General features: G+C 48.7%; 2 protein-coding genes across 4 annotated transcripts in view; one reads left to right on the forward strand and one right to left on the reverse strand.

Moving 5' to 3' along the window:
* The first annotated feature begins 10,241 nt into the window (after positions 1–10,241).
* Positions 10,242–17,013, forward strand: PIK3IP1 (phosphoinositide-3-kinase interacting protein 1). 2 transcript variants are annotated; one of them, XM_074159687.1, is made up of 6 exons: positions 10,242–10,423; positions 10,598–10,714; positions 10,812–10,931; positions 12,971–13,156; positions 13,286–13,364; positions 15,394–17,013. In XM_074159687.1, the coding sequence occupies exons 1-6, from the start codon at positions 10,345–10,347 to the stop codon at positions 15,599–15,601; spliced, it is 789 nt and encodes a 262-aa protein (XP_074015788.1). In that variant the 5' UTR covers positions 10,242–10,344; the 3' UTR covers positions 15,602–17,013. The 2 variants fall into 2 exon arrangements, with proteins under 2 accessions (XP_074015788.1, XP_074015789.1); XM_074159688.1 differs by having other exon boundaries at positions 10,292–10,423; positions 10,815–10,931.
* A 2,698-nt stretch (positions 17,014–19,711) lies between these two features.
* The window catches only part of LIMK2 (LIM domain kinase 2), a 29,816-nt gene continuing 24,053 nt past the window's right edge, over positions 19,712–25,474 (reverse strand). For both annotated transcript variants that reach the window (XM_074159518.1, XM_074159519.1), the window contains 6 exons: positions 25,267–25,323; positions 24,999–25,064; positions 23,997–24,171; positions 22,509–22,564; positions 20,448–20,605; positions 19,712–19,868 (listed from right to left, as the gene is read on the reverse strand). In XM_074159518.1, the coding sequence (XP_074015619.1) occupies positions 19,712–19,868; positions 20,448–20,605; positions 22,509–22,564; positions 23,997–24,171; positions 24,999–25,064; positions 25,267–25,323 (669 nt within the window). The remainder of the gene's footprint in view (positions 19,869–20,447; positions 20,606–22,508; positions 22,565–23,996; positions 24,172–24,998; positions 25,065–25,266; positions 25,324–25,474) is intronic.

Here is a 25,474-nt window from a genome sequence, read left to right on the forward strand (position 1 = left end):
AGCGGTAGGTCGGACAGATCTTTAGCAGTGGTGTGTGTTATCAGAGCTTTTTGCTGCTTTGGGGGCATATTGTTCCATCTTGGATGGTAATTTAATCTATATGCAAATTCTTTATATTCTGTACTTCGGGAAATGTCAGCTTCTCATAGGACAGAAGATGGATCCAAACAGAAAGCTCAGCCTCATAAGTTCAGAATTCAAAGGGAAATACTTAACATGCCCCAAGCTGCAACCTCACTTAACTTGTTTCTATTACATTTTTTTATTGGCATACCAGTGTATAGATGATAGTTCTCATTTTGGGTCAGCCCTCCTTTCCTTGTCATCTTCTTTGGCGGGAATACAATCCAACGTTTGAGTCAGTGCACTTCTCTGCCAAGAAGGGAATTTCAGGTCATACAAATTTTGATGATCAGAATTGTAGTATTTCTTTGTATTGTAGGAGTCCTTAAACCGCTCAGCTGAGACTCAGACCCTTGTGTAGTAGGTACGAGGAAAACATCTTCAGCCATTTATAATCTAACCACTAAAGATAGACAAGAAAGGAATTGATGCTTATAGGTGAATGAGTGAAATAAAGATGAAAGACTAAACACTGCTTGCTTGCATGCTTAAGTGTTGTGTTGTGGGGGCACAGGCTTATCATTAGGCTTTTTTTGTTGCCTGAAGTAATTTACCTTTACGTTCTGTTAATCCACAACAAATGGAAGGTAAAGCAACTTAATGTGAATTTATTCCATACTGAGTTCAATTAAGTGACGTTACCTTGCATTTGTCATGTGCTAGATGTGTACAGGCAGACTTACTAGTGTGGCTCACCTGAGGCATGATAACGTGGTGCGTGTGAGCTTTCAATCTTAAGTGATTTTACCCATGATGACGTGGGAAATTGATAGCAGAACCAGAAATTGAACACAGATTTTTCCTTCTCTCAATCCAGTGCCTTAACTATAGTAGGGCAAAGTATTATGTGCTGGGGGGGGTATGATTGTTTTGTTTGTTTTTTTCAAGCCTAGAACTATAAGATGGTGTGGAGTTGGTCTTCCTACCGATCTTCTGAATAATTGCAAATGCCCAGTCACAATTTTAGACCTGTTTGAGTGCCAGTGACTTAGGGAATATTTGTTATTTCCCACGTATTCCCTGAAATTATTGTTCCTCCCTCAACTGCTGTCAGCAGTAAGGAATGACTTGAATAGAAGAGCTGTGTAACTGAATGTCTATCTAACTCAACTAATTGAATTGATAGTATGAAAGCTAACCTAGATTTTGTAGGCTCTGTTGTAACTTTAGTGTCTTGTTTTTTCACTAAATCTTTGTTCATAGAAATCAATATCTGAACTTATGTCTTGAGTCTGGAGTGGGGTACCACTTTCAGCTTTAATTTTTTTTTAAGGTGCTTGCTTGAGGAAGTAGATGCCAAAGTAAACTTCAAAGGAACTCCAGACTTCAGTGTTGGAAGAATGAATGGAGAGCAAGAGCTCTCTTTGGGTTTCATGAGAGATAAATGGACAAAGTAAAAAACAGCTACCAAAATTTTAAGTAATGAAACAGGAACGGCTTTTCTTTGTCACCCACAAAAATAATCAGATATTTTCAATTGTTCAGCGTGGCAGAAACTCTGAGAGCAAGTGCCAAACAAAACCATGGAATGTGTTGGCTTCTTCAACATTATGAATATACCTTAACAGCATTATGAATATTTTACTGTAAATTAAGCCAGCTTTGTACCATTCACCTTTTGCCTGGGCACAGTACCTGAGTTTTAATTGAATAGAACATAAGCTCACAGTGAATCTCTGAGCTTATGGCTCTCGGTTCCACCCCGAGAGAAAACAAATGAGCAAAGAGGGAATAAAAACAATAAGAAAACTTAAAAGGGAAAACAGATTCTGGAAGATTCCCACGTCTCCTGAGAGAGTCCTGTTTTTTATCCTGAACATCTTTTTCAAAACAAGATCCTTCAGCTATTGCGAATGAGCCTTTGGGAATAGATTTGGCTTTCGGCCCAATCTGCTGCTCCGTGTCCCTGTGAGAAGGCAGTGTGTTCCAGGGCACTGAGCCTGGGACCCAGAGGAGGCAGCGCCTCTGAGCCCCAGCCCGAGGCCACCTTTACTGTTGCAGAGTCAGCAGCAGCCACGTTGGCATGATGTCATGTCTTCCTGCCGGCTCCCGTGACATATTCACCCCCTCCACATTCCTGTGCCAGTGTGGTACCTACTCAGACGTGTACAGCTCTGCCAATAACTGAGTTAGCTATAAGACAAACCTGAGAACTATTTGGCTAAAAAAAAGAAAAAAGAAAAAAAAAACAACAAAAAACCAAAACCAACACCATAAAAACCCAACAACTTGAAAATAGTTATGTGGCATAACTGCAAAGTGGTGCGGAACAGGAGCAGGAACCCTGGCTGTTAGGGGTTGTGGTGATGGCTGGAATGGTTAAAGCATGTTAGTGAAAAACCACAGTTGTTTGCTTTGTGGTAGCAGATAATGACTGGCTGTTGGTAAAGAATTAACACCTCGTGTCATCTCTAGCCTCTTCCTGTGTTTTGTTCCCATCTATAAAATGAGATGATAACCCTTGGGTAAGAACGTTTCAAGATTTGATTGATGTGCCGAATTGTGCTGCACAATTGTGCTGCTGGACTCTGCTACAAACCGTTGGCCTCATTGACTTCAGGCGTTATGCAAAGTTAAACAAACATTTGGCCACATTTTTCCTGAAAGGTGAAATATTTAAATTACTTTAAAGACTGCCTGGCACTATTGATCTGCTCTCAGGGTTTATGTGAATGGAGCTTTTCTTGGGCGGCCTCTCTACTTGTACTGCAGTTTTGGAGACCTGGAAGTGCTCTGAGCTGAGATGTGCTGAAGGAAGGAGGTAACTGGTGTCTCAGTGATGTTCCAGTGACTCCTTCACAGCTCCTGGGTGCCATGTGGACCATGGGGTCACTTCATACAGCCACTGGCAGCCATAAAAGCTCTTGAGCTTCTTGCAGTCACATAGTGAGCTTGGGTAAGTGTTTTTATAATAAATCAGTCTCATGCTTGCTAAGTTTTTTGGCTGCTGTGTCTACAAACTGGTGCCTTCTCCAGGCAATTTTTACATGCCCTCTGCAAAGTTGTCAGACGGACTGCTGGCTCTTAAATAATCAACCAAGCCTTGCTCTTGGGCTCAGAATTTCTCTTCAGTACTGTTGTAATCTGAAAGTTTGCTGCAATTAGTGCAAATACACAGTGTAAGAGAGAAAATAAAAGGCTATTCTCAGACATCCTGTAGAGTGAACAACTGAAACATGAGCGTGGGATGAGCCAGGAAAACTGGCATTTTTCCCTGGCTGCATGCCGTATGGAAGAGACAGTGCCTTGGAAGGGAAAGGAGCAGAAAAGTTTGCCATTGGCTCTGATGAATCCCAATCCTGCTTCTACTGAAGTTGTTGAGAATCCTCCCATCATCTTCAGTGTGAGCAAGAAAGGATCTTAGGTGAGGATGGATGACTCTTTCCCTACTTGAATGAAGTCTCTTGCCTATTTATGGGCCTGCTTCTATTGAAACCGAGCCTGTTTTAGCCTTTTTGGGTTCTTAGGGACCTGTTTGTATAAAGCAACTTACCTACCTATCTTTTTTTTTTTTTCTATTGTGTGTATTTTTTGTATGTTCTGTTGGAAGGTGAAGCCTCTGTAGAAGGGGATACAAAAACTGATTTTTAAATAGTAATAAACCAAAAGAGAATTAAACTCTGCAGGCTGCATGCATTCATTTCCTGGAGACGGAGAGTAGAGACCATGAGTGCACAGAGAGACAGCCTGTATTTCTTGTATCTCGAAATCTTGCTCTTTTCAGAGACAATTCCTGTCTTTGCCCATCTCCACAGTTCTATATGAAAACCCATAGCGTCACGGGCAGGTCACAACATTGTACATCGGGATGGTCTTATCTTGACTAGAAAATCCCTTCTCTGGGGCTGCGCGATGAGATTTCCTACATTATTTTAGCATAAGTGGACGGAGTAACAAGTATCTATGTGAAGTTTGATATTGTCCTAATTGAATGCCTGGAAGGCAGTGAAAATAAAAATGAGACAGGATATATAAATGTATTTCTGCAATGCTTCTGGCCTGCCTGCCTCGGGTGCTAGGTCATTAGTCAAATGCACTGTGTTCTAACTCAACACCATTATATCCGAAAGAAAGAAGTGAAGTATGAGGTGCAACTTTACTAAGCCTTTGTTCCTTCCTTTGGCAAAATAGGACCTTAGCTTTCTAAAACAAAGGCAAACTCAAGACCAAAATAACAACAGAGATTTGCCTTATTCTGAAAACATATTTAAGAAACAGAGTCTTTGCTTTTGTCAATAGAAGTAAAAAAAGTCCACATGCATATCTGAGTCATGGGAAGGCTCTCTCGGCATGCCTATGGCATGTGCGCAACCCAGAGAGAAAATAAACAGGTTTGCCTTTCTACATAAGAAAGAAAGGGCAACTTCCCAAAATAAACAACTCCTCCCGCAGCCTTCAGGCAAACACCTGCGGAGAGAGAGGTTTTGCAGGGTGCCCATGTGCCGATGGCTTTATCTGCTTTCAGGTCAGCTAAGAAAATAAAATCCAAAGGTGAGCGCTCTGCATTGTAAATGTCCGTGAATCCTGCGCTTTGATGAGGAAACAGTAGTAGCTCTACGGAAAGGTTTGGTCTCTGCTGCTCTGCTCGCGTGTTGAATTACAGAGAGACTCATTACCAAATGGCTCTCTGCTCAGCTCTTACGTTGATGACCCCAATCCTAGTCCCAAAACCTTTGATAAATAAGAAAATATATGTTTGGGGTTTTTTTTATGTGTACAAGTTTATAACTTTTGTTGCCATTCTGTTGGCATGGGATATGGGTCACTAATAATGAGTGATTGTACTGTTTAGATGTGTATTTTCTGCAGGAACTGGAAGGTTTGCATATTTAAGTGCAGCTCTGTACCCTCATGCTTTCCACAATGGAATTGAACTCTTACTTTGATAATATTCCATGGTTACTGAAGTTTGATCAGCAGAGTTTTGAGCTATCGCTTCTGTTTGACTGCCGGATCAGCTTCCACGGTGAGTGAAAGATTGGTAGAAGGGTATTTAATAGTCCTGTCCAATTCACTGGCAGTTAATTTGAACAGATATCAGAACAGAAATCTTTATTCCCTTTGACTCAAATCTCCAGATGTTTTGGAGCTTTCTCATGTGCAGACAAACCATCATTTTTAGATCGACATTTTCTAACAAGAATGAATGTTGGTTTATCTGGCTGCTTGGCTTTGCTAGTTACTGCTGCGAACAGTGAATTAAGAAACAAGAAAGTTACAAAGGGGCTTTTATACCTTAAGCAAACAAACAACACAACACATTCTGTTTTTCTTCCTGCGTTAATGCTTATTTGTGAACTTGAGAACATCTTAAGACCTTCCATGGATATGCCTCCCCTTGAATAACGTTTCATAAGGTACGTATTGCATGTCTGAGGCTTTCAAAGCACTTTGCAGACGTGTAATCCCTTCTGCCTCTGTGACATAAGTACTGTTAACACGGGAAACTGAGGCAGAAGCCTGCCTAAGATCAAACAACAAACTGGTAAAAGAATTTAAGAGTAAGGCTCTTGTTCTTGACTCAGACCTGTGTGTTCTCTAAGTAGATCACAGCATCTTTCAAAATAGCTTCCCTTCCTCCACCCTTAAAAATGCATGCTCTGTTTTTTGTCAATAGCAGCCTGCGTCTGTAGCAAAAAAAACCACAGTGCGAGTTGGGGCTGAAACATCTTTAGACAGCTGTACCTTACTCCTAACAGTATTGCTACAGTTTTATGGCATCTTGCGAGGAGACACACCCGCTGGATGGCAGGTAAAAGCCTTGTCTGTGATCCAGACACCGATTTCGGGATGCTCCAGCGGGGAGGGCCCTGATCCACAGTCCTTTACCAGAGCCACAGTGGACCAGTGTGAACACGGATGTCTACGGGCAGGTGGGCCCATCAAAACTGCCGAGGGAATCGGGGCAGTTTGTGACAAAAAGGACAAAAAAGTGTTGCTGTTAGAGAGGACTCAGTGTGTGAAATTTCTTAAGTCAGTGATTGCCAAGAGTACTTAGCGCTAATCTCTTAATGCTAGAAGAGTGTAGCTGCAGCTTCTCCCCCAGTAAACAATAGGACCCAGATTGCCCTCCCGAGGCCTCTATCCCTTTATTGCAGCCCACACAGAGAGCTCATCCCAGAAGGCACTTTGAGTCAGTAGAGCAAACTCTCTGAACCAGTCTGAACCAGTTCGAGTATCACATATGGTTGTTTTGCTTCTGCAGACTTCCTTGTTAGTCCTCGGAGGCTGTGGCTGGCATTTACTTAGCAATAGCTCATGCTGTCAGATTGAAGGGGGAGGGGAAGCCTCTCCTTGAACATGTCAGCGGGGGGATGCAACAGTGCACTCAGATACTCCTCTCTATCGCTCCACACCGACTCCTTTATGGTGACCGTCTCTGTCTTGATTTTTGGTTATACTCGGCTCAGTTTCATAAACTCAGCATCCGATCCTTTTGTTGCAGCCCTGATGCTTTTTTCTTCTCTTCAGATTGTTTCTAGGTTAGGACCAAAATGCGTTTGTTTCTGACTCCTCCCTCATCGCTTACAGAAGGCTGTTTCCAGGTGAGACCCACAGTTATTTTCATGAACCAGACAGAGGCAACAAAGGAATAAAAACACCTGCTTTTGCTGGAGTTGCAGGTAGTTAATAGTGTTTAGCAGCATTTGATGTGTTCAGTTTTTTTAAGCTTCAAGCACAAATTGCTCTAATATTCTGTTCATGGTGGATGAGGCCTCGGAGTGTACGATCTTCATTCTTGGGCATCACAATTTATGAAGGAAGCAGAAAAATGGGAGAATCATAGAATAGTTTGGGTTGGAAGGGACCTTTAAAGGCCACCTAGTCCTACCCCCCTGCGGTGAGCGGGGACATCTTCAACTAGATCAGGTTGCTCAGAGTCCCACCCAACCTGTCATTCAGTGTTTCCAGGGATGGAGCATCTGGTGAACTGGAACAAAAAAGGTTTAGAAAAACTAGTTCTGAGGAAAAAATGGAAGAATTATTTTGGTTTGCCTAGAAAGAAGAAAAGGGAATTTACAAGAACACGACATGCCTTCTTATAAGGAGCACAATGGTCAGCTTTTTCCATTTCAAGCAATCCATGTTAATTTGGCTAGGAAAGAATATTTGGATTAGAAAATTGATTTTGCTTACTGCCCCCAGTATCTTATTTAGTAAGATTAAGTAATTAAAGTGTGTCTTAATTCTTCCATAGTAGGTTAGATGAACTTTTGCCTGGGAAGATCTGAACATACTTGGCCATGGCTGGAGAAGGAGGGTGGGTTTTGATGACTTCTTGCAAAGTCCTTTCAGAGTGATCTCTGGTTGCCTCCCTTTGCACAGCACGCTGTGCTATGCGTTAGCTTCCTTCTGTTTTTCTTCTTTCAGAAAACTCTCTATACGCTTTGAATTTTTCTACAGGTGAAAAAGTAGAACAAACAAACAAACAAGAAAGAGCACTTGACAGGCAGGAGAGAGAAAAAGCAGACATTGTTCATTCTGGAACCTGTATAAAGTAAACAGCAGAAAGGTACCCGCTCACAGCTGAAACTGGTTCACACCGAGTTTAGGGAAGATGCTTAACATCCTTTATTCCTAAAAAAAGCACATGAATTCTCCTGTAAAGTGTTTGTGGATGTGTGTATGTGTTGTGGTACATGGATGTGTATATACCTACAGACTTTTACGTGTAAGCTACGTGAGGGTGTAGTTGCAGAGCTATTAGCTTACTTATAGTTTGGGTAGTTACCTTAAAATCAAGTCCTAGGAAGTAATGTCAGGTTTAATCTCTAAAAGTGTAGCAAGAAGAGCAACCCCATTCCCAAACAGCAGAAAGAGCAATTGAGTCTGCCTTGACAGCTGCCACCTGGCATCCTATTAAACCTAACTCTGTGAAACTGCCAGGCATAAACCTTCCCTCATCCTGGAGAGAGCTAGAGATGAAAGGGAAAAAATTATGCTTAGAAGTCAGTCGTGGAAAAGCCTTTGATCTTTACCATTAATATGAAGGGTTTTGCATTTCTCCCAGATTCCCCCTTGTCCTTCCGTGGACTAGAAACTCAAATTGTTTGTTGGAACTTGGCTGGGCGTAATGAGGAGTGCAAATTTATCTTGTTACATAACAGGAGAGCGAGCTGGGAAGGTTTGAGATTTGTTTCCACAGAGATTATAGTGCCCAGCCTGCCGTCCTTGGATCGGGGTGTACAGGAGGAGGTGCTTGCTGTGCAAGATGGCATGGCAGCGCTAGTTAGTCTCATGAAATCAGTTGAAAAGAAATTAATTGTACAGGTTGGCAGCCCTCTGCAAACTGTTTTGGACAGACCGTGCTTCTGGATGCATGTGTGGCCCTGCAGTTTCTGACTGAATGGAATTTATCCCATAAAATCTCTCATGAAGAGCTATTACCAACAGAAGGCCTGACTCAATAGCCCTTATTAAAAATTCTTGCTTACTCCAGTTAGCCTTGTCCTCGCAGGGAGTAACTGGAGAGCGTAAGGAATGCGGTAGCTGGGCGTCTGTGCAGACAAGGAGCGTAACGCCGTAAAGCAGACACCGTAGCTCCTGATGTCGGTCAGGACCGACACACACAGGTTTGAGGGTTGTTTTTTTCTACAACCTGGCTGCAGGTTTTTTTTTAGTTTGACGTTATTAAACTAAATTTGCTGTAGTGTTAATCATATTGTTAAAGGGCGAATCACACACAAGTGCTAAGGCTCATGGTTTCAAATTCAGCGGTAGTGCTGCTTAATTGACCTGTTTTCCTCATTACTCCTCTGTCACGCTGGTACATCTGGGGTTCTGTGGCTCCATTGTGGACTGGATTCAGCAGGCACCGTGGCGGTAAGGGGTTAAAGTGTGCATGACCTGGTGAGAAAAGGCCAAAAATTGGGTTGGATCAGTACACCTGGAGCCTGCTTGTGCCACAAGTACCTGTAGCAGCCTGACAGGGAATACTGCCAGGATGGGAACACCGGGGAGTGGAAGGGAAGGACCACTGCCCCAGCCAGCACTGCCCCAAGAAGCGATTCATCTAACGCTGAATACAACAGGCAGCCTCCTGGCATAGAAATACTTTTCATGTGTTCAATGGTTTCCACGTGATTTCAAAGCACTTTAGAAGAAGGGAACTTCCCTGTCCTATTCTGAGAAGGAAGGTTTAATTATACCTCGTGTTGCAGAAAGGAAGGGAAAGTGCAAAGAAGCGAAGCAGCCAGATTGGCCAAGGTCAGGAGGAGCTCTGTGGGAAAGCCAGAAATAGCACCTTGTGCTGCCGGCCTGGGCCTTGGCTACAAACCCACCGGTTGGCCCAGGCCACCTTTGAGAGCTCGTTATCGAACAGGATCAAGTATTCGGCTGCTTCTTTTTCGCTGGTGTGAAATGGAAATGTTGCTGATGACTCCAGATGCTTGTGTACAGTCACTGGCATTGCAGTGCCTGGATACCTCTGCATCTATTGTAACCCCTTTGAAATGTCTGCAGAGGCCTTATCGCGGTGGCAGGATGCCTGCAATATAATTACTGCAAAGCGTTTCGGGGCTGTTTACCTTGTTTTTCTATAAGCAGGCACAGCTTTTAGAGTACGTGGAGCCAAAGCAATCGATTAGCAGAGGTGAGAATGTAAACCTTTAACGTGGAGGTGTGCAGCTCCCGTGGTGGCGTGTGCCCCCCACATGCAGTCTGTCCCCCTAGAGCTAAGGGAGCCCGAAGGGAGAATCTAGGCAAGATTTAGTGCTTCGTGGTAGTTCTCCAGGGGAGACGGCAATTTTAGGTCCCTGAAGGCAAACAGTTTCCCTAAATCCGTGTCGGGAGCCTCCTCTCCTGGCCCGGGAATTCCCGCGGCCGTAGGGGACGGGTCCGGGGGTGCGCAGCTGCGCTTCGGGACAGTCTCCCCGTGTTCCTCCCCGGCCGGCCGGTCCCCGCGGCACCGAGCACCCATCGCCGCGCCCGCTCCCGGGGCTGCGGGGCAGGGAACCTCCCGCAGACGCGCCCGAGCAGCGGCAGGCTCCCCGCGGAGCCGCCCCTTCCCCTCCCGGGGCTCCCCGTCGGGGCCGGGAGCCGCCCGGGGGCGGGCGGCGGTAGCGTTAGGACCCGGCGGCGGCTGCGGAGCGGGGGGGGTGGGGGGGGGAAGAGCGCAGCCCGGCGGTTGTTTACCGGGGAGGGGAGAACCGGGGCAGGTCTCGCCGCGGAGCCGAGCGGCGCGGGCGAGCTGGAGGCGGCTCCTCGCCCTCCGCGCCGAGGATGCTGCGCGGGGGCCCGCGGCGGGCGGCGGGGCTGGGCGCCCTGCTGCTGGGCTGGCTGCTGCTGGCGGCCGCCGAGGGTGAGTGCCGGGGGGCACGGCACGGCTTTGTTGGGGGGGGGGACGACACAAAGGCCGGTCCCCGGGGGAGGGGCGGCGGGGACCGGCCCCGCACCGGCGGGGGTGGGGGGGGATGCTGGGGAGCGGTCCGGGCTGCCCGGCCCTCCCGCATGGCCTGGCCTCGTCTCTCCGCAGAGTGCCTCCGCGGCAACGGCGCTTCCTACCGCGGCAGCCGGCGAGTGGCCTCCGGCGGCGCCCCGTGCCTCAACTGGCTGGCGGTGCGGAGCGGCCCCGGCGCCGCCATCCCGGCAGGTGGGTCTCGGGGATGCCGGGGGAGCCGGCGGCGGGGGAGAGCGGGGGAGCGGGGGTCTGGGGGCGGTCCCCGAGCTGACGGCCCCGTCCCCTCCAGCAGCCGCCGAGGACCACAACCACTGCAGAAACCCGGACGGCGACACCGCGCCCTGGTGCTACATCCGAGGCGCCGCCGGGGTTCCGGAACGGAGACCCTGCGACATCGCCAGGTGCTCAGGTAGGACCTGTCCCCATCCGACCTCCCCCTTCTCCTCCAGCCCTCCCCGGGGCATTGCCCTCCCCTCTCCGGCCTGCCTCCTGCCGCTGGGGGCTGGCTTTGTCACCGGGAGGGGGGTCCCCCGCCGCACACAAACAACCCCGGGCTGTGGCAGCACCCGCTGCCCCCCCTCCCCCGGAACGGAGTGTACCCGGGTCTCCCCTCCTGCGTGTGCACATCTGCCTCCCAGCTGTGCCTTGCTCCACCCCTAGAGCTTTGCCATTAGTGCCAGAAAAGGCCTGTGCAAAGCAGTGTGTCTGTGTGTGTGTGTCCCACGCCCCCGCCATTTCAGCAGTCACTATAGAGCTCTGTAGCTGTGTTGAAAAAGGCTGAGGTCTGGGCATCTAGGAACTGCAGAGGTGGCGATAGACCATTTCTGTGGGCACAGTACAGCTGTCTGAACAAGCGTCCTGCTGCTAAATGAGTCCCAGGGTGGATCTGGGTACAGGTGGGGGGAAGAACTTGGGGAAAACAAGAAGTGAAGGGAGGACAGTAAGAAAGGGAAAACCCAAACATTGGATTCCTCCTGGATAGTCAGAGGGGGGAAACAGTTTGCCAAGAGCTGTAGCTGAAGCCTGTTTCAGGGGCAGGAGATGTCAGTATTGACTGAGGCCAAAGTAACCACTTGTTTTTTTTGAACTGTGTGCTTATTTCTGAGCCCCTGAAGATTTCCTTACGCACTGCACTGTCCCTTGGGATTGCTGTCCTTGCGCGTAAACACTTTCCCCCACTCATACACCCTCCCCTTTTCTTCACTTCGCAAATAAAGCAAAACAAATGTTCTGCTGCCAAGACCCTTACTCAAAACAGTCCTGCAGCTTTGGGGTCAGGAGAGTTACCTGACCTTTCAGCCAATGCACCATTTGCCTGTTTAAGGGGTTTGGCTATTTTTGTGTCTCAGAGTGGGTGCCTTTTTATTGTAGTCGTGTCCTGCAGCTCCCCGTTGTTCAGCTTCTCTGGCTGACCCTACATAAAGTCACTGTGCGGTGCAGGAGACCCTGATTTCCTGTCCCTAAATCCCCTTCTGTACTTCCATTTCACATTCCACTGAGGACTCAAAATGGCTGCAGATAGAAAATCCACACGGGGCTATTGCCAGCTGTGGGGTGAGATCCAGGTGGGGAGGGTTTCCAGGTGTGGATGCATACTGAGCATAGCATTTCCCCCAAATATTTCTTTTTTTTTTTTGTTTAGGACAGGTAATAGATATCTACTTTCCACTGTTATAGCTTTTACTCTGCTATAGCTTCCATTTTTACTGTGTCATGAAAGGAGCTCCCTTGAAAATGTTTCAGTGCTGTTGATAAAGAGCCCACAGGGCTGGGAAGGAGTCAGTGCTCCGAGCGTCCATCCTTACACACCTTCTTTTGGCTGAGGAGGAACTTGCTGTACTTAGACTAGTCAGCGGCTGTGCTGCCCGAAGTGTTGCTCTGACTCAGCCTGGCCGTCACCCCAAAGGAGTTTGCTGCACGGCTGCCCAGAGGGGCTGGGTAAGAAGAATGTCCCCAGGTTGTTTTCACACCAGCTCGAGCCTCCTTCCATCAAACCTTCCTGTGTCAGGAAGATTGAGGCAGAAGAGAGATAAATAGGCTCCTGGGAGATTCGGGATGGAGGTTCTCATTGTCTCGTTCATGCCTGTTCAGCACGATTGAAGCTGCAGCGTGTGTATCGATCCATAGACTAAATGAAGTCATTGTGCATCCCCTGGACTCGTGCCCTCAACCTGGGTTTCGTTCTGCTGTCTGACTTCTGTCTCATCCGTGGTGGTGCCTTGCACTCTTGGATAAATAGGTTCATGTCAAAGGAAAGCAGGAGGAGGAGAACATTTCTTGTCTGCCTTGGTAGGATTTCTGGCAATAACTTAAGAGGGAACAAGTGTTTGTCAGTGTACTCTGAAGGCAGTTCAGTGATACCAGTCTAGATCTGTCCCGCTCACAAGGCATGTGTTGTTTTGAAGTACTCACCAATGCTTTGTATTTCATGTGTCTCTCTCTCAATAGATGCTACAGCTGCCACAGCCCCAGTCCCTACAGCAGAAGTTGGCACTTCTCAGGAGCCCGACCAGGTGTTTGAGCCGGCTGATTCCTTGCCCTCCCGGAGCGAGGCAGCCGCTGTGCAGCCCGTCGTTGGGATCAGTCAGAGGGTGCAGGTGAACTCCAAAGAAAAGAAGGACCTAGGGACACTAGGTACAAACCCAGGATCACGTGATGGATCCATTCCTGTAATTCTGGCAGGATGGATTTGTTTTGAGGCTCTAAAAGCAATGCTGTAGCTGGATCTACTGCCTCTAATTTTGCCTCTTTCTCTTTTCGCAGGGTATGTGCTGGGGCTGATCATGATGGTGATAATCATTGCCATCGGAGCTGGCATTGTGCTGGGATACATCTATAAAAGGTCAGTGGCTATTCTCCTTTGTCCAAAAGCTGGTGTAGGCATGAAGCAACGTGTATCAAGCGGGAATGTCTGAGTACCTGCAGACCCAACCAGACCCTAATGAAAAGGCAGATAGAAGCATATGTTTTGATGTGGCACATTGTGCAAGAGCTTTGCTTGTCACACTGAGGAAAGGACTATTTAAGACTTAATCCCATTATTCTCCATTTCACCTTCAAACTGACTTGTAACCGCCCTCTTTATTTTTTATCTTTCTGTGTGTGCACACGTGCCTTGATGTGGCTTTCTTTCTCAGATGCATCCAGGGGAGCTGAATTTTACATAAGAGCCCTCACAGGAAGTTTCTGTTGTGATCAGAGAGAGAACAATCCTTCCAGCAAGGCCACCTGTCCCCCTGGTTTCTCTAGTCTAGCTTTAGGGGAAAAAAAAAAAAAAAAGGGCAAATTGTTTGCCACTTGTGCATCGTATTCTATGATGCTGAATATCAAGTCGCACTTTTTTTTTTGGTCAAAGTTCATTTCACCGAAACTCCAGGTCAGTTTTGATTCACACGTAAGTTATGATTTGTTCAGCCGTTCACTGCGCTGGGCAGAAGCGTTTCCGTGGCTCAGCAGCGCTTGAGGTTATGGTAATAGCAAGCAGCTTAGTTCTGAGAGGCAGGGCAGGATGAACAAATAGCGGTGAACGTCGCTGCGGCAAGCGAAGGCCCAGGCTCCCTCCTCTGGGAGGGTTTGTTCTGTGTTTTGGCTGTTTGACAGCAGTCTGACACAGCCGAGCAGAAGCAGCCCTTTCCCAAGATGGGACATGTCCTTATGTAAGTGTTTATAATAAATGCTGGCAGGAAAAAAAAAAAAAAAGAAAAAGAAAAAAAAGCCAGCAGAGGGAGGAGCGTTACATAAGGGGCAAAACACAGAGCGCTGCTTGTCGGGGGATCTGATCGGAGGTGTCGCTTCGGAGAGCGCTGCCTGGTGTGCTGGCAGGAACGGCAGCCACCGCCGCACGCTTGTAGGCAGCCTTGAAAAGCAGCCAAAATGCTTGTGCGCTGACAGGAAACCCCAGCAGCTCCGCCTGGTTGGGATCACGAGCCCCAGGAGGAGCGAGCGGTGCCTGTCCCACCTCGCTCCTCTCCTGCGGGAAGAAGCCGTAGACCGATGTTGAGCTTTGGCCAAACGTGGCTTTGCTTCTTCAATCGCAGAGAGCTCCCGGCAGGGCTGTGGTGCAGGTTTGCTGTCTCTCCCTCTCCTTGCCTTGCTCTCGAAGTCGCGTGTGCAAGCTGGCAGGTTTGGGTAGGTGTGGTGAGAAACCTTTAATGGGCTTAGTGGCTTTTGGTATACATAGCTCTTCCGGAGACAACGTGCTATTAATGCCAGCCATTTTTAAAGTTCTTCCTGAGTGCAAATTACAGAGGTGTCGCCTCCCTTAGCAACAGGCTGAGGAGTGAGGTAGGTTTGAGGAGCTGGTTGTGGGATTAAGCTGTTAGCGGCAGCCGCAGAAGGCAGGGCCAGCTCTGAAGTAAGCTTTAATACTTCCAGTAACGGCTTCATTTACTACACAGGTTTGTTTGCCGCAACAAAAGGCAGAATCTGTCACCCCCTCCGGTATTCGTTTCTATCGGATGGGGCAGGTTACGGAAGCTCGTTGGGAGAGCAGTGGGCTCTGCAGCAGGCAGTGCTGCTCTGGGACTGTAAGATGCAAGGGAAGGGTTTGAAGGAGTGGCCTGGCTTTACAGACATCATTTAGCTGTAGCAACGTTAATGAATAACCCAGTTTATGAGGGAGGGAGGGAGGGAGGAAGGAAAGGAGGGAGGGACAGACTGCCCTTGGCTGCTTAGTTTTTTAAAGGTGCTCAGATGGGGTCCTCTGCTTACAGTAGGGAGTGTTTTGGGCCCTTTGTATGTAGCCGAAACATCTGTTTCTTAAAGAGCAGAGTCCCTGCTTTCCTACTCCGTCACCTTTACTGAGACTCTGCCTCCAAGCAGCGGCGCTCACCCCATGCACATATATGTTTGTTGGTTTTTTTTAAATCTAGGGGGAAAGACCTGAAGGAAAAACACGAACAGAAAGTTTATGAGCGTGAAATGCAGCGCATCACACTGCCGCTCTCGGCGTTCACCAATCCCACCTGCGAGCTTGTGGATGAGAACACAATTGTGGTGCACACCAACCAGACGCCCGTGGAGGACACGTGTGATGGCAGCGGCCCGCTCATGGGGCCGGCGGGTACTCCGGGTGCCTGAGCGGCTCGGGCAGGAGCGGTACAGGCTGAGCAAAGCCTCCGGCTTCCCACTGTGAGTGCAGGGGTTGCGTGTGTTCATTTCTATTTTGTTTTCTTTTTGATGAAAGCCAGATGAAGGTGAGGCAGAGGGACAGAGCAGTGGGCTATTCATCACGATCTGTTTGAGTGGCACCATTCCGTGCATGACCAGCTGGGGACAGGCGTGGTGGACCCTGCTGCTTCCTCCCACCTATCTCCATGGTGTGCCAAGGAGCTGGGGGGGATGATGGGCCAGGCTCACAAGTGGCCACAGATCCCATAGCCCAGAGTGTGGTCTTGGCTTCCTTTTTTTCCCTGTTCCTTTCCTGTTTAATGGTGTGCACTGTTACTTAAGTTTCAGCCTGGAATCCCAGGAGGGAGCAGTACTGCAAGGACTGAGGGGAGCTTCACGTCAGACTTAGCTAGATAATTACACTCTGATTATAGTTCCTGCCTTTCTGCTTTGTGGCTGAGAGATGGAGACGCTCTCCAGAATCCTGCTACTGGATCCGTCTTTTTTCCAAGGAGAGGGGTGGCTTTGGCCAGGAGAAGTATGTTTAGCCCCAGTGTCAATTTGGAAAAGCTCTTCTCAAGCTCTTGACATATCCAGGTCTTCCAGGGCTGAGGCCACATCTCCTTTCCCCTGTGGTGCTACATGCACAGCCACGGTTGTAGGTGTCCAGGTGGTCTGTGCCTCCTGCCCACTTACACACGTCAGGAGACCAAAGGCCATCAGTAGATAGTTGTGAAGAAAACAAACTGCCCTTCAGTTACCTACAGCAGGTGGAGCACTGAGGATAGCTAAACATTGTCTTCCCAATTCCCTTGGCTTTCTATGGTGCCAGCTCTGGACAGAGTGGCCAAGCCAGCTGTGGAGGTGGCCTCAGCCGTGATGCAGCAGCTCTGGCTCCAAGGGCAGGACGGGGCAGCTGCTCTTGCAAGATCCGAAGTTACGGCATGGCTCCTGGCCCAGCTTCCTTCACACACACTCCGCTTGTGCAGCAAGACTACTTGCTCACAGAGCCTGGCCCTGTTAGAGAGGTTTTTGTAACAACTTTTATTAGTGTTTCGGGGGTTTTGGAAGGGGTGGTTGCTGCAGTGTCTCCTAAATGGCACCGAGGCAAGGCCAGTTCAGGGAAACATCCATCCCCACCTCAGGGGATTCAAGCCATTCAAGTAAGTTTTGTAGCCATCTGCTTTATAGCTGTGGGCCTAACAGGGAGCAGCACTTGACAGCAGGGGTTTTAGTGTTAATGTTTGATTCAGAAAAGGGAAACGTTTTATTTTTAAATGCCTTTGAATACCATTTCTTTGTAAAAATGTTTTAAATACCTCATTATGAGAAGGTGCAGATTGTGCTACCTTGTATTAAAGCTTAAAAGAAAAATGCTCTGTAGACCTGTGTGGACTGTGGCTCATCTGTACATTCCTCCTGCCAGAGCAGCGTCCCTTTTGCTTGTCGCAGACTGCGAATAGAGGAGAAGGGAAGGTGCTCCCTCAGTTTGCCAGGCCCAAAGGTAAATCCCTACAAGCGGTGCCTCCCCTCACCAGCACTGGCCAGGGCCACGGAGCTTGTCCCCTTGCTGCCAGCTTTGGACTGGGACACTGTTCCTGAAAAGCAGCTGTGGGCGTGCGGGCTGTGCTGACTCAACGGCCTGGCCCGTGGGAAGACGCTCTCGGTTACGGCCCCTTCCTGCGCTGACGCAGGTCGGTTCTGTTTTGGTTCTGCTGCGTCCCTTGGGGCCTTGATTGGAAAGCGTGATGGAGACGGAGCACAGCAAGTTACAGGAGGTACTCACATAACCAGCGTTTTCCCTCAGTTGTTGCCTTAACTAATGCCCCTTGAGTTACATATTTCAGAATAGGAGGTTTCCAAAAACAGGCGGTATTTTTATCCTTATTCAAAAAAGGAAAATGGGGGAGAGGATCCATGTTCTGCTGGCTCCTGTCCACCCTTAAAAAAAAAAAAAAAAAAAAAAAAAAATCCACAAAAAATAACCAACCAACAAAACTTGACCACTTCTTCCCTTTCCATCACTCCAGGTCAGTATTACTATGGAGCACTTGCGCTGCGTCTCGCTGGTTCTGTAAATGTGTCCGAGCCCTTTGGCTCAAAAAAGGGAGTTCTAGATGATGCCTGATCCGTGCCGTTTTGATGTTGCTGTTTCGTGACAATAGAAACCCGACAAAGTTACAGCTTCCCACTTTATGTATAAACACAGAGACAACAGAATCTTGTTTTCATAGCATACATTTACTGCTTTTTAATTTAGTTAGGACATGGAGCTGTGCAAATCACAGTTCATAAACCCCACCCACACATCACCCAGGACTTTCCCCTTCAGGGGTCCCCTCACAAACCAGCCTGGGAGGGGGAAAGGAAGGGCAAATCCTATTAACAATCCTGAATCCACTGGACCCAGTTTAGAGAGGCTCCTCCGCTGACTCACAGCGCAGGGAGTCCCCAGTGTTTCTAAAACACCACTACACAGACTAAAACCATCCCCCCTGTGCACACCTTTCGTCAGGTGATGGCTGGTCCCATGTTATTTTACATAATACTTTAAACTCATGGGTAGGGGGAGGAAATCAAAGTAACAGCAAAGACTTAACACCAATTCCCCCCCCCATTCAATACCGAAGGGAGGGGAGGGGGAAAGGAGCACACTAGAAATCCAGTTAAACCAAGATGTTTGTGAAACTTAAGAGCAGGAGTTGAGCCAGCTTTTTGTTCAGTTCTGCCAACCACATGAGCTACCACAGCAGTAGCTTTCCTTCCTTCTCCCTCCCAGGGAGGAAGAGAAGCGCTGGAAGGAAATACATTCCCACCCACCTCCCAATGACTCCAAGCCCTTTTTTCTCCCCTAAAGCAGGGAATGACCCTGAGGAAAGTTTCTGCTTGGAGAATCGGTTCAGGTGCTGCAGCAGCACCTGCAAGAAGGACCTTCAAAGGGAGCAACTTGCGCAGCCTGCAGGAAAGGATGAGGTAATGGCAACTGAATTATTAGTTCTCCAGCTGCCACTCCTGGGAGGATGGGACGTTCTCCAGCACTTTTCTGTTCATGACAAGTCCATCCTTTAAGTAACCTTGGGGTCATCCCCCTTTGCCGTTGTCCATGCACAAAGTCTGAGCCACTTCTAAGCACCTTCTGCCACCTGTCTTGTCACCTCATGTCCACAGGCCGAGAGCTCAAGCAGCTTCAGCACTCCAGGGATGCCCACAGCCAGTGCCTAGTGCAGTTCTACACATTCAGGTTCAAATACTTTCACAAGGTTAAGGTTCTTGGGCAGGCAAACTCACTGTGCAGGCTCAGGGTCTGAAGGTGTTCAAGTGGCTCACTTGCTGTCTGCCTTTGTTCACCATCAGGAGGGGCAAGGAGAGCTCAGTCTTAGTGTTTCTAGGCAGGTTTTTGGAGGTATTCAAGAGACAGGAGGAAAAAACCCACAAAACCAGAACAAAAATTCATACACACTTCCCTACAGACAAGGTATTTCAGGAGAGCTGCCCAGTTCCTGGGGCTTTTCACTCCCTCCCCTGATGCAAATCGGAGGCCAAAATCTCAGTGGGTTATTCTGGAAAACACATGCACAAACATACACACACACACACACGCTGTCCCGGTGAGGCCTTTTGCCGGATGTCCAATTTCCCCAGCTTTTCTGAGCAGGGCAGTCGGTGGGAGAAGCAGTTCCAGAAGTGCTGGTCCTTTTGCCCAGGAGACTCTCCTAAAGCAATTCCCTCCCTGGCAGATGGGCCAGGGTGGCTTCACAGCTTGCAGCCAAGTTCTAAGGCACCACAGTAAAGAAGCCTGGAAAGGCTACAGAAACATTTCTCAAGCCAGGAAAATAGTGTCGAGCAGCTTTCCTAGGTGCAGTTGGCAGGAAACAGCCCTTTTTTGCTTCTGAAAGATGCCAGAAATCCACAGTGAATCAGGATGTCCAAGAGGAGGGGCGCTGGGTGGGGAGGGAAAGGCAATGCAGCAGACACACAGCGTGGTGCCTCGTTAATGCCCTGGAAGTGGCTGAAGTGCATCTCCCTCCCCGTCACTCATCTCAGCTCCAATGGAAGTGGTGCAGCAGCAGGACGAGCTGACTAGGTCGTGTTTTCAGGTAGCTTGTCACGGTTCAGTCCATACTGCACACTCACGTTGTGGTCCAGCTCCTCCAGCTCAGACGGGAGGGGGATGGCAAGTTCTCCCAGGTAGAGGGAGAGAGCTTCAAAGTAATCTTCCAGCTTGGAGAAAGGGGGCCTGGAAGCACCAGCGAAGAAATGTGAGTGGGAAAGAGAAAGCAGAACAGCACCTGGAAAGGCTGGGCCAGTTGCCCATCCAGGCTACTGTCCCGTGCACGGAGGTGTGAGCAGGGACATCACCCCTCCCCATTCAGCTTCTGAGACTGCACCGAGAGATCCCATCTCTCTGGGCTGCCCATTTTTACAGGTGATGACCAGGGAGGTCCAGCTCTTTTGGAACCTCCTTGGCATCAACGCTGTTCTGAAGCTACAAGTTTCACGATTGAAATCAAATGAAGTTTTCGCATTTCAGAGCTGCTGCCAAAGTCTGCCCCTACTTTTTGTACATAGAAACCCTGAACGATCATTCCTCCTTTACCCTCTCTGTCTTGGTAATTGTTTCAGAGCCCTCTACCATATACAGCAGTCTCTCTATGCTGATGAGTCTTTAGTCCCTCCTCAGGTGGAAGCCTTTGAGCGTTCCCACAGAAGGTTGGAATACAGCCCTCTGCCACCCTCTGTGCAGAGCAATCCTTCCACCAAGGGGATACAGACACTCCAGGCTTACAAAGAGGAGTCCTCCAAACCCCAAACCTACCTGCTCTCTGGTTCCAGTCTGCAGCAAATGGCAGCCAGAGGGAAAAAGGCTGGAGGACAGTCAGCAGGAACAAACTTCTCCCAGAACAGCTTGACGTTAAGGCCAAAATCCAGTGTGCGTGGGAGACAGTCCGGGTCAGCATACACCTGGCCTATGATCTAGGGAAAAATGAGAGGAGCAACTAAGTACAGCAACAGTTCCAGAGTGTTAACAGGGAACTTCAGTGTTGGGTAGAAGCTCTTTCAAAGTATGCGGGTGCAAGGGAAAGAGCAGAAATGCTGTTCCTCCTTTCCAATGGGTCTACTTGCACAGGGGAATGAGCAAGGCACTGCATACAGACAAACTTCATGTGAAACTTTTTCAAGACCTGATGATGTGGCCGCTGTTGTGAAGGAAGGCCCAGACGCCTTCTCTTTCTCCCCAGGGTCTCTCTGATAGATACAGGACGAATATCTCTGAAGATACTGGATGATGTTCACCTCCCAGGGAGCTCAACAGCATCTCGCTGCTGGGTCAGCTACTGTGCTGTGTGCTGCTGGGGATGACGCAGTCCCTCCTGATGGCAAGTAACCAACACAACCTGCATCACCATCCCATCTCTCCCCTCTCACACAATCCTACCACACCACCAGCAAAGCTCCTCGTCTGTGGAGCCCCTCCTGAACAATGCTGTGAAGTCAACAGCACCACAAATTCTGAGTTGCTTTGTTACTGGCAGATTCAACCCCACCCACAGCCAGAGGGTAGGGGGGGAGAGAAGAACCACCATAACCAATGCCCAGGAGGTTGCAGGCGAGAGCCGGCAGAGGAAAGGGCTGGGTGGAACAGGGAGAAGCCCTGCCCCGACACTCAGAAGTCCCAGTGCCCACCACCTCCAGCACTAGGGGACTCAAAGTGTAATAAGAGAGAAGGAACCCACACCGGAGAGCTGTGGGGTGATCCGGACTCAGACAAGGTCAATGTCAATACAGACTCTCACAGGGGGAAGAGTATTAAGTTTAAAGCCTCATCGGGTATCACAAAAAGGGTGTTATTTATAACCACCCAGGCTTTTCTATGCCAATAACTCAGCAGGACAACCACATCCTGTAACTAGACAGTGGAACGCCCATTATGTATTTTGGCAGGGTTACTTCCTTATCTGTTTGAGTGTATAACTCCTTTTTTTAGCATCTTTTTTTTTTGGTGACAAGGAAAATGTTCATATGCTTCTACCCCTTTATTTGACTTTTTTCTAGATGAAACAATTGTTTTAATGCTGCATACAGATTTTTCGAGTTCCTAAATCTATCACTCACAACCACAACATTCTCCGAGAGGAGGGCCCAGTGTAAACAGAGCCCCAGATGAGGCCACGAAGATTAATGCACAGATATTTTCTTTGTCCCCTTCATCCAAACGCTGAAGATGAAACTGTGCCAGTCTCCCCTGATGTTCCTGTAACGCTGTGTTATCCGTACACACAACACCCCACCTTTCATCTGTATTTCCACTGTCTTACACACCTTTTAAACTGAGAAGACCTTGTTGGTTTTGAGTGGCACTCTTTGCAGACAGAAAAGCCTGATACAACAGTAAAAGTGTGCAGTGGCTCAGACATAAACTAAGCCAACTGTTGTTGGGGTGCAATTTTCATTAACTGACCTGCAAAGAGGTTTCAGTTTCCCCTTCTTTGACGTGAAGTGCCATCCAGAGTGGAGGCCCCAAATTTGCTGAGATTATAAAGCTGATTGTTCTTTTAGTGAGGCAGTAGAAAAAGTATCACTGTTTTAAGGAATATGTCTGCTTTCAAATGGATACCAGGGCTCAGTCAGAACTTGATGGACCTTTTTACAGCTTCTCTTGGTCCAGGAGGAACCTCTGTATTTCTTTCAGTCCAGGAAGAAACTCTCTCTGGGACCAAAAAGTCTTTCCTTGAGGGAAGAGGGGCAGGACAAGCTTGTACTCCCAGCCAAATTCACGGTGCTGTGAGGTCAGACTGCATGCTCAGACACAGGGAACTGGCTGACACAATGCGTGCAAGGAGACGGCAATGGGGAAGAAGTAACGTCCTGGTCTTACCTCACAGAGAACAATCCCAAATGAAAAGATGTCCACTGTCTCATCGTAGCTCTGTCCTGCAGGAAACAAAAGACACTCAGCTCTGTGAGAGGCAGTTCCCCATCCAGCTGGACCACCCAGCCAGTCCAAAGCTTAACTAAACCTATTCCCTGGAGGGCTCTAAAACTGGGGACAAAGCAAGGCTTAAATCTGAGCAGGGTCAGTTGCCCCAAGATATGTATTCCACCTGCATCTTCCTATACGCTGCCATCACATAGTTTAACCCCGCTTCTTTCTTCTGCTGGGGAATTAAAGGACAACAAAGGGAATCCTTGTGTATCAGAGGTCTGGGCAAACGCTAAGGATAACTATGGAAAGCTTCTGCCCGTTCCCATTGAATGCTGCTCTAGTGCATCTCTACAGCGCACCGGGTCAGTGTTCAGCTCCCCCAGCAGGCAGCGAGCGCCCCGTCCCTGCTGCAGTGACTGCAGAGATAATAAATTACGCACTAGCAGCACTGTGAATGTGGGAGAGCAGCCTGGCTCCAGCGGGCCATTATCAGCTTACAGACACGCCCCTCCCGAGCCAATATCTGGTAAACAGCCTTGCTTTCAGAGGTGATGTCAGACCGCGCTCTTGCTGCTCTCTTGACAAATGCCAGGTCTGAGACAGGCTCCGAGAAGCAGCCTCAGGCTCCAGTAGGGCCTGTGAGCCTTGAGAGAAGGAAAACAGAACAGCACACAAGAAAGCAACACGGAGAAGAGTTGAGTTGGAGGAAAGGAGCCAAGTTCTCCCTTCCCTGGTGGACTCTCTGTTGGGCAATACTGATACCATCGCCAGCCAAACTGCCCAACCAGGTCAGACCGACCTGCTCATTAGGAGGAAACCGTATCCACTGTATTTCACCCTTACTCCTCAACCCCTGCAGGGGCAGATTTTCCCCTAAGGGACATAGTTCATCCTTAATGCAATTGAGGGCCACGTGCCAAAAAGCAGATTTCCCTGCACTTGGACAACTCCTACCCCAATCCTGAGGCTTCAGCAAACCTGGCAGCAGATGGCTTCTCCTCGGATCTACGCAGCAGCACACATAAGCCTCATCCTGGAGTTTAATGATTCCCTGTCTCAAGGGGCAGTTCCCAAGCATAAGGCTATAATAGAAATTGATCTAGTTGAACAATAGAAATTGTTCAGTCTTATTTCAGGCCTCTTTTGTCTTCCCTGTTATCTGGATCACAGCAAGTTTAGGCCTGTTGCCCTCCTGAAGAATCCTGCTATGGAGCCAGAAGCATTGCCTCGGCTGGTACAGAGGCTTCTCGGGTCAGGTACTGCAGAGAAGTGCAGCTGGGGTACCTGTGCGTATAAATAGGCTTGCCTATTAGCAGGTCTAAAACCATAGGCTCTAAGAGGTTTGATTGTTACCAGGGCTCAGCAGCTTTCAGTAATCCTATCATCCCTCCACCTTGTCACAGGCTGTCTCCTCACCCGCACCCGGTATCAGGATCTTACCGTTCAGCATCTCGGGGGCCATCCAGTACGGGTTGCCAACCACCGTGTAGCGCTTCTTCCTGTCACTCTTGCGCAGGGTTCGTTTCTTGGCAGACGGCTTCTCCAAAGTGGGCTTTTTCCTCTCCTCCACAATCAGCCGAGAGAGGCCGAAGTCAGCCACCACCACCGTCTTATCCTGCACGAGGGATTTAGTACAAGCCACTGATTCCTCTCAGCTCTCCTCGGGAGCAAAGAGGCTGCGATTCCTCTTCACTATCAACTAGGCTGTAAGGGCAACTACCAAGGTCTCCTGCAGCCAGATGAGCATAGTGAGCTGCCTAGACAGGTGCAAGACATCCAGTTCACGATCCCAACTCATCGTTTCCTTTCTTTACTGTCTTATTTCCTTTGGGGTTGCTAACACTAATCCCATTAATTTGGCTACACTTGCCAGGGCAAAACTAGACCTTTCCTTTCAGACCTTCCTATTCTACCTGGCCAGGCATTAACTTAAGACTTTCATCCCGGGTCATTTGAAGCCTACGTGCTAATCTCATGTTCCAGCCAAGCAAACAAGGGCAAGGCTTGAGGGAACGAAGCTACACAAAAATCTTGTGACCTAGCATTTCAAAAAGAGAGAGCACACACATCTCCACGCGCCTGCGCACTTGTCTCAATCCTGAGTGCCAACAGAGTCATTAAGTGGTTAAAAGAACAGAAGCAGCTGTAGAGAACATTTCCTAGTTGAGATAAGGAACGGAGCTCTAGCAACTCTCCTAACGTGACTGTTAATAGGAGATGCGGCCACAGGAAAGGGGGTAGGACAACAGAATGAAGAAATGGTGAAAGCAGATCAGTCTGGAAAATCCTGTGCGAAGCTGAAGCTCCCTTGTTTATGGCAATAAAAGCCTCTGTGAAATCAGTTCCACCCTGACAAAAGAGGGACCATCATGTGGAGAAAACCAAGGGAGGAAGATGACAAGGAGGGAGCAGCATGCTGTGGGGAACAGAGGTGTAGCTCACCAACTTGATCAGGCAATTGTGTGAATTCAGGTCTCTGTGGATGATGCACATGGAGTGCAAGTAAGCCTGGAAACAGAGAGAGGAAACTTGATGTTACAAGTTCCCAGGTGAGCGCAAGTACATCCCTTTACATTTACAGACCTCAACAACCAGTTGCTACTTGACAGGGAGTGTCCACAGCCCCTCTCACACCACCCTGCTGAAGTAGCTAACCCTGACCCTGGAGGTTCTGGAGGTTTGTCTGTGACAAAGGGACAGTCCAACTCACCATTCCGGAGGCAATTCCTTTGGCAAAGCTGACCTTCTGCTGCCAGGGAAACGGGTCCTGAAAGACAAGTCCTCAATGGTCAGGGACTATCTTACCAGCCAGCTGGTGACAGAAATTCCTCTGCAACAGGGACCCTTGCAGCAGTCAGAGAAAGATGACACAGCCCCAGGAAGAAGGCTCTTCCTGCCTCAGGCCACTCACGGCTAAG

This window comes from Numenius arquata, chromosome 16, assembly GCF_964106895.1.
Source record: "Numenius arquata chromosome 16, bNumArq3.hap1.1, whole genome shotgun sequence".
In the NCBI taxonomy this organism is placed as follows: Eukaryota; Metazoa; Chordata; class Aves; order Charadriiformes; family Scolopacidae; genus Numenius; species Numenius arquata.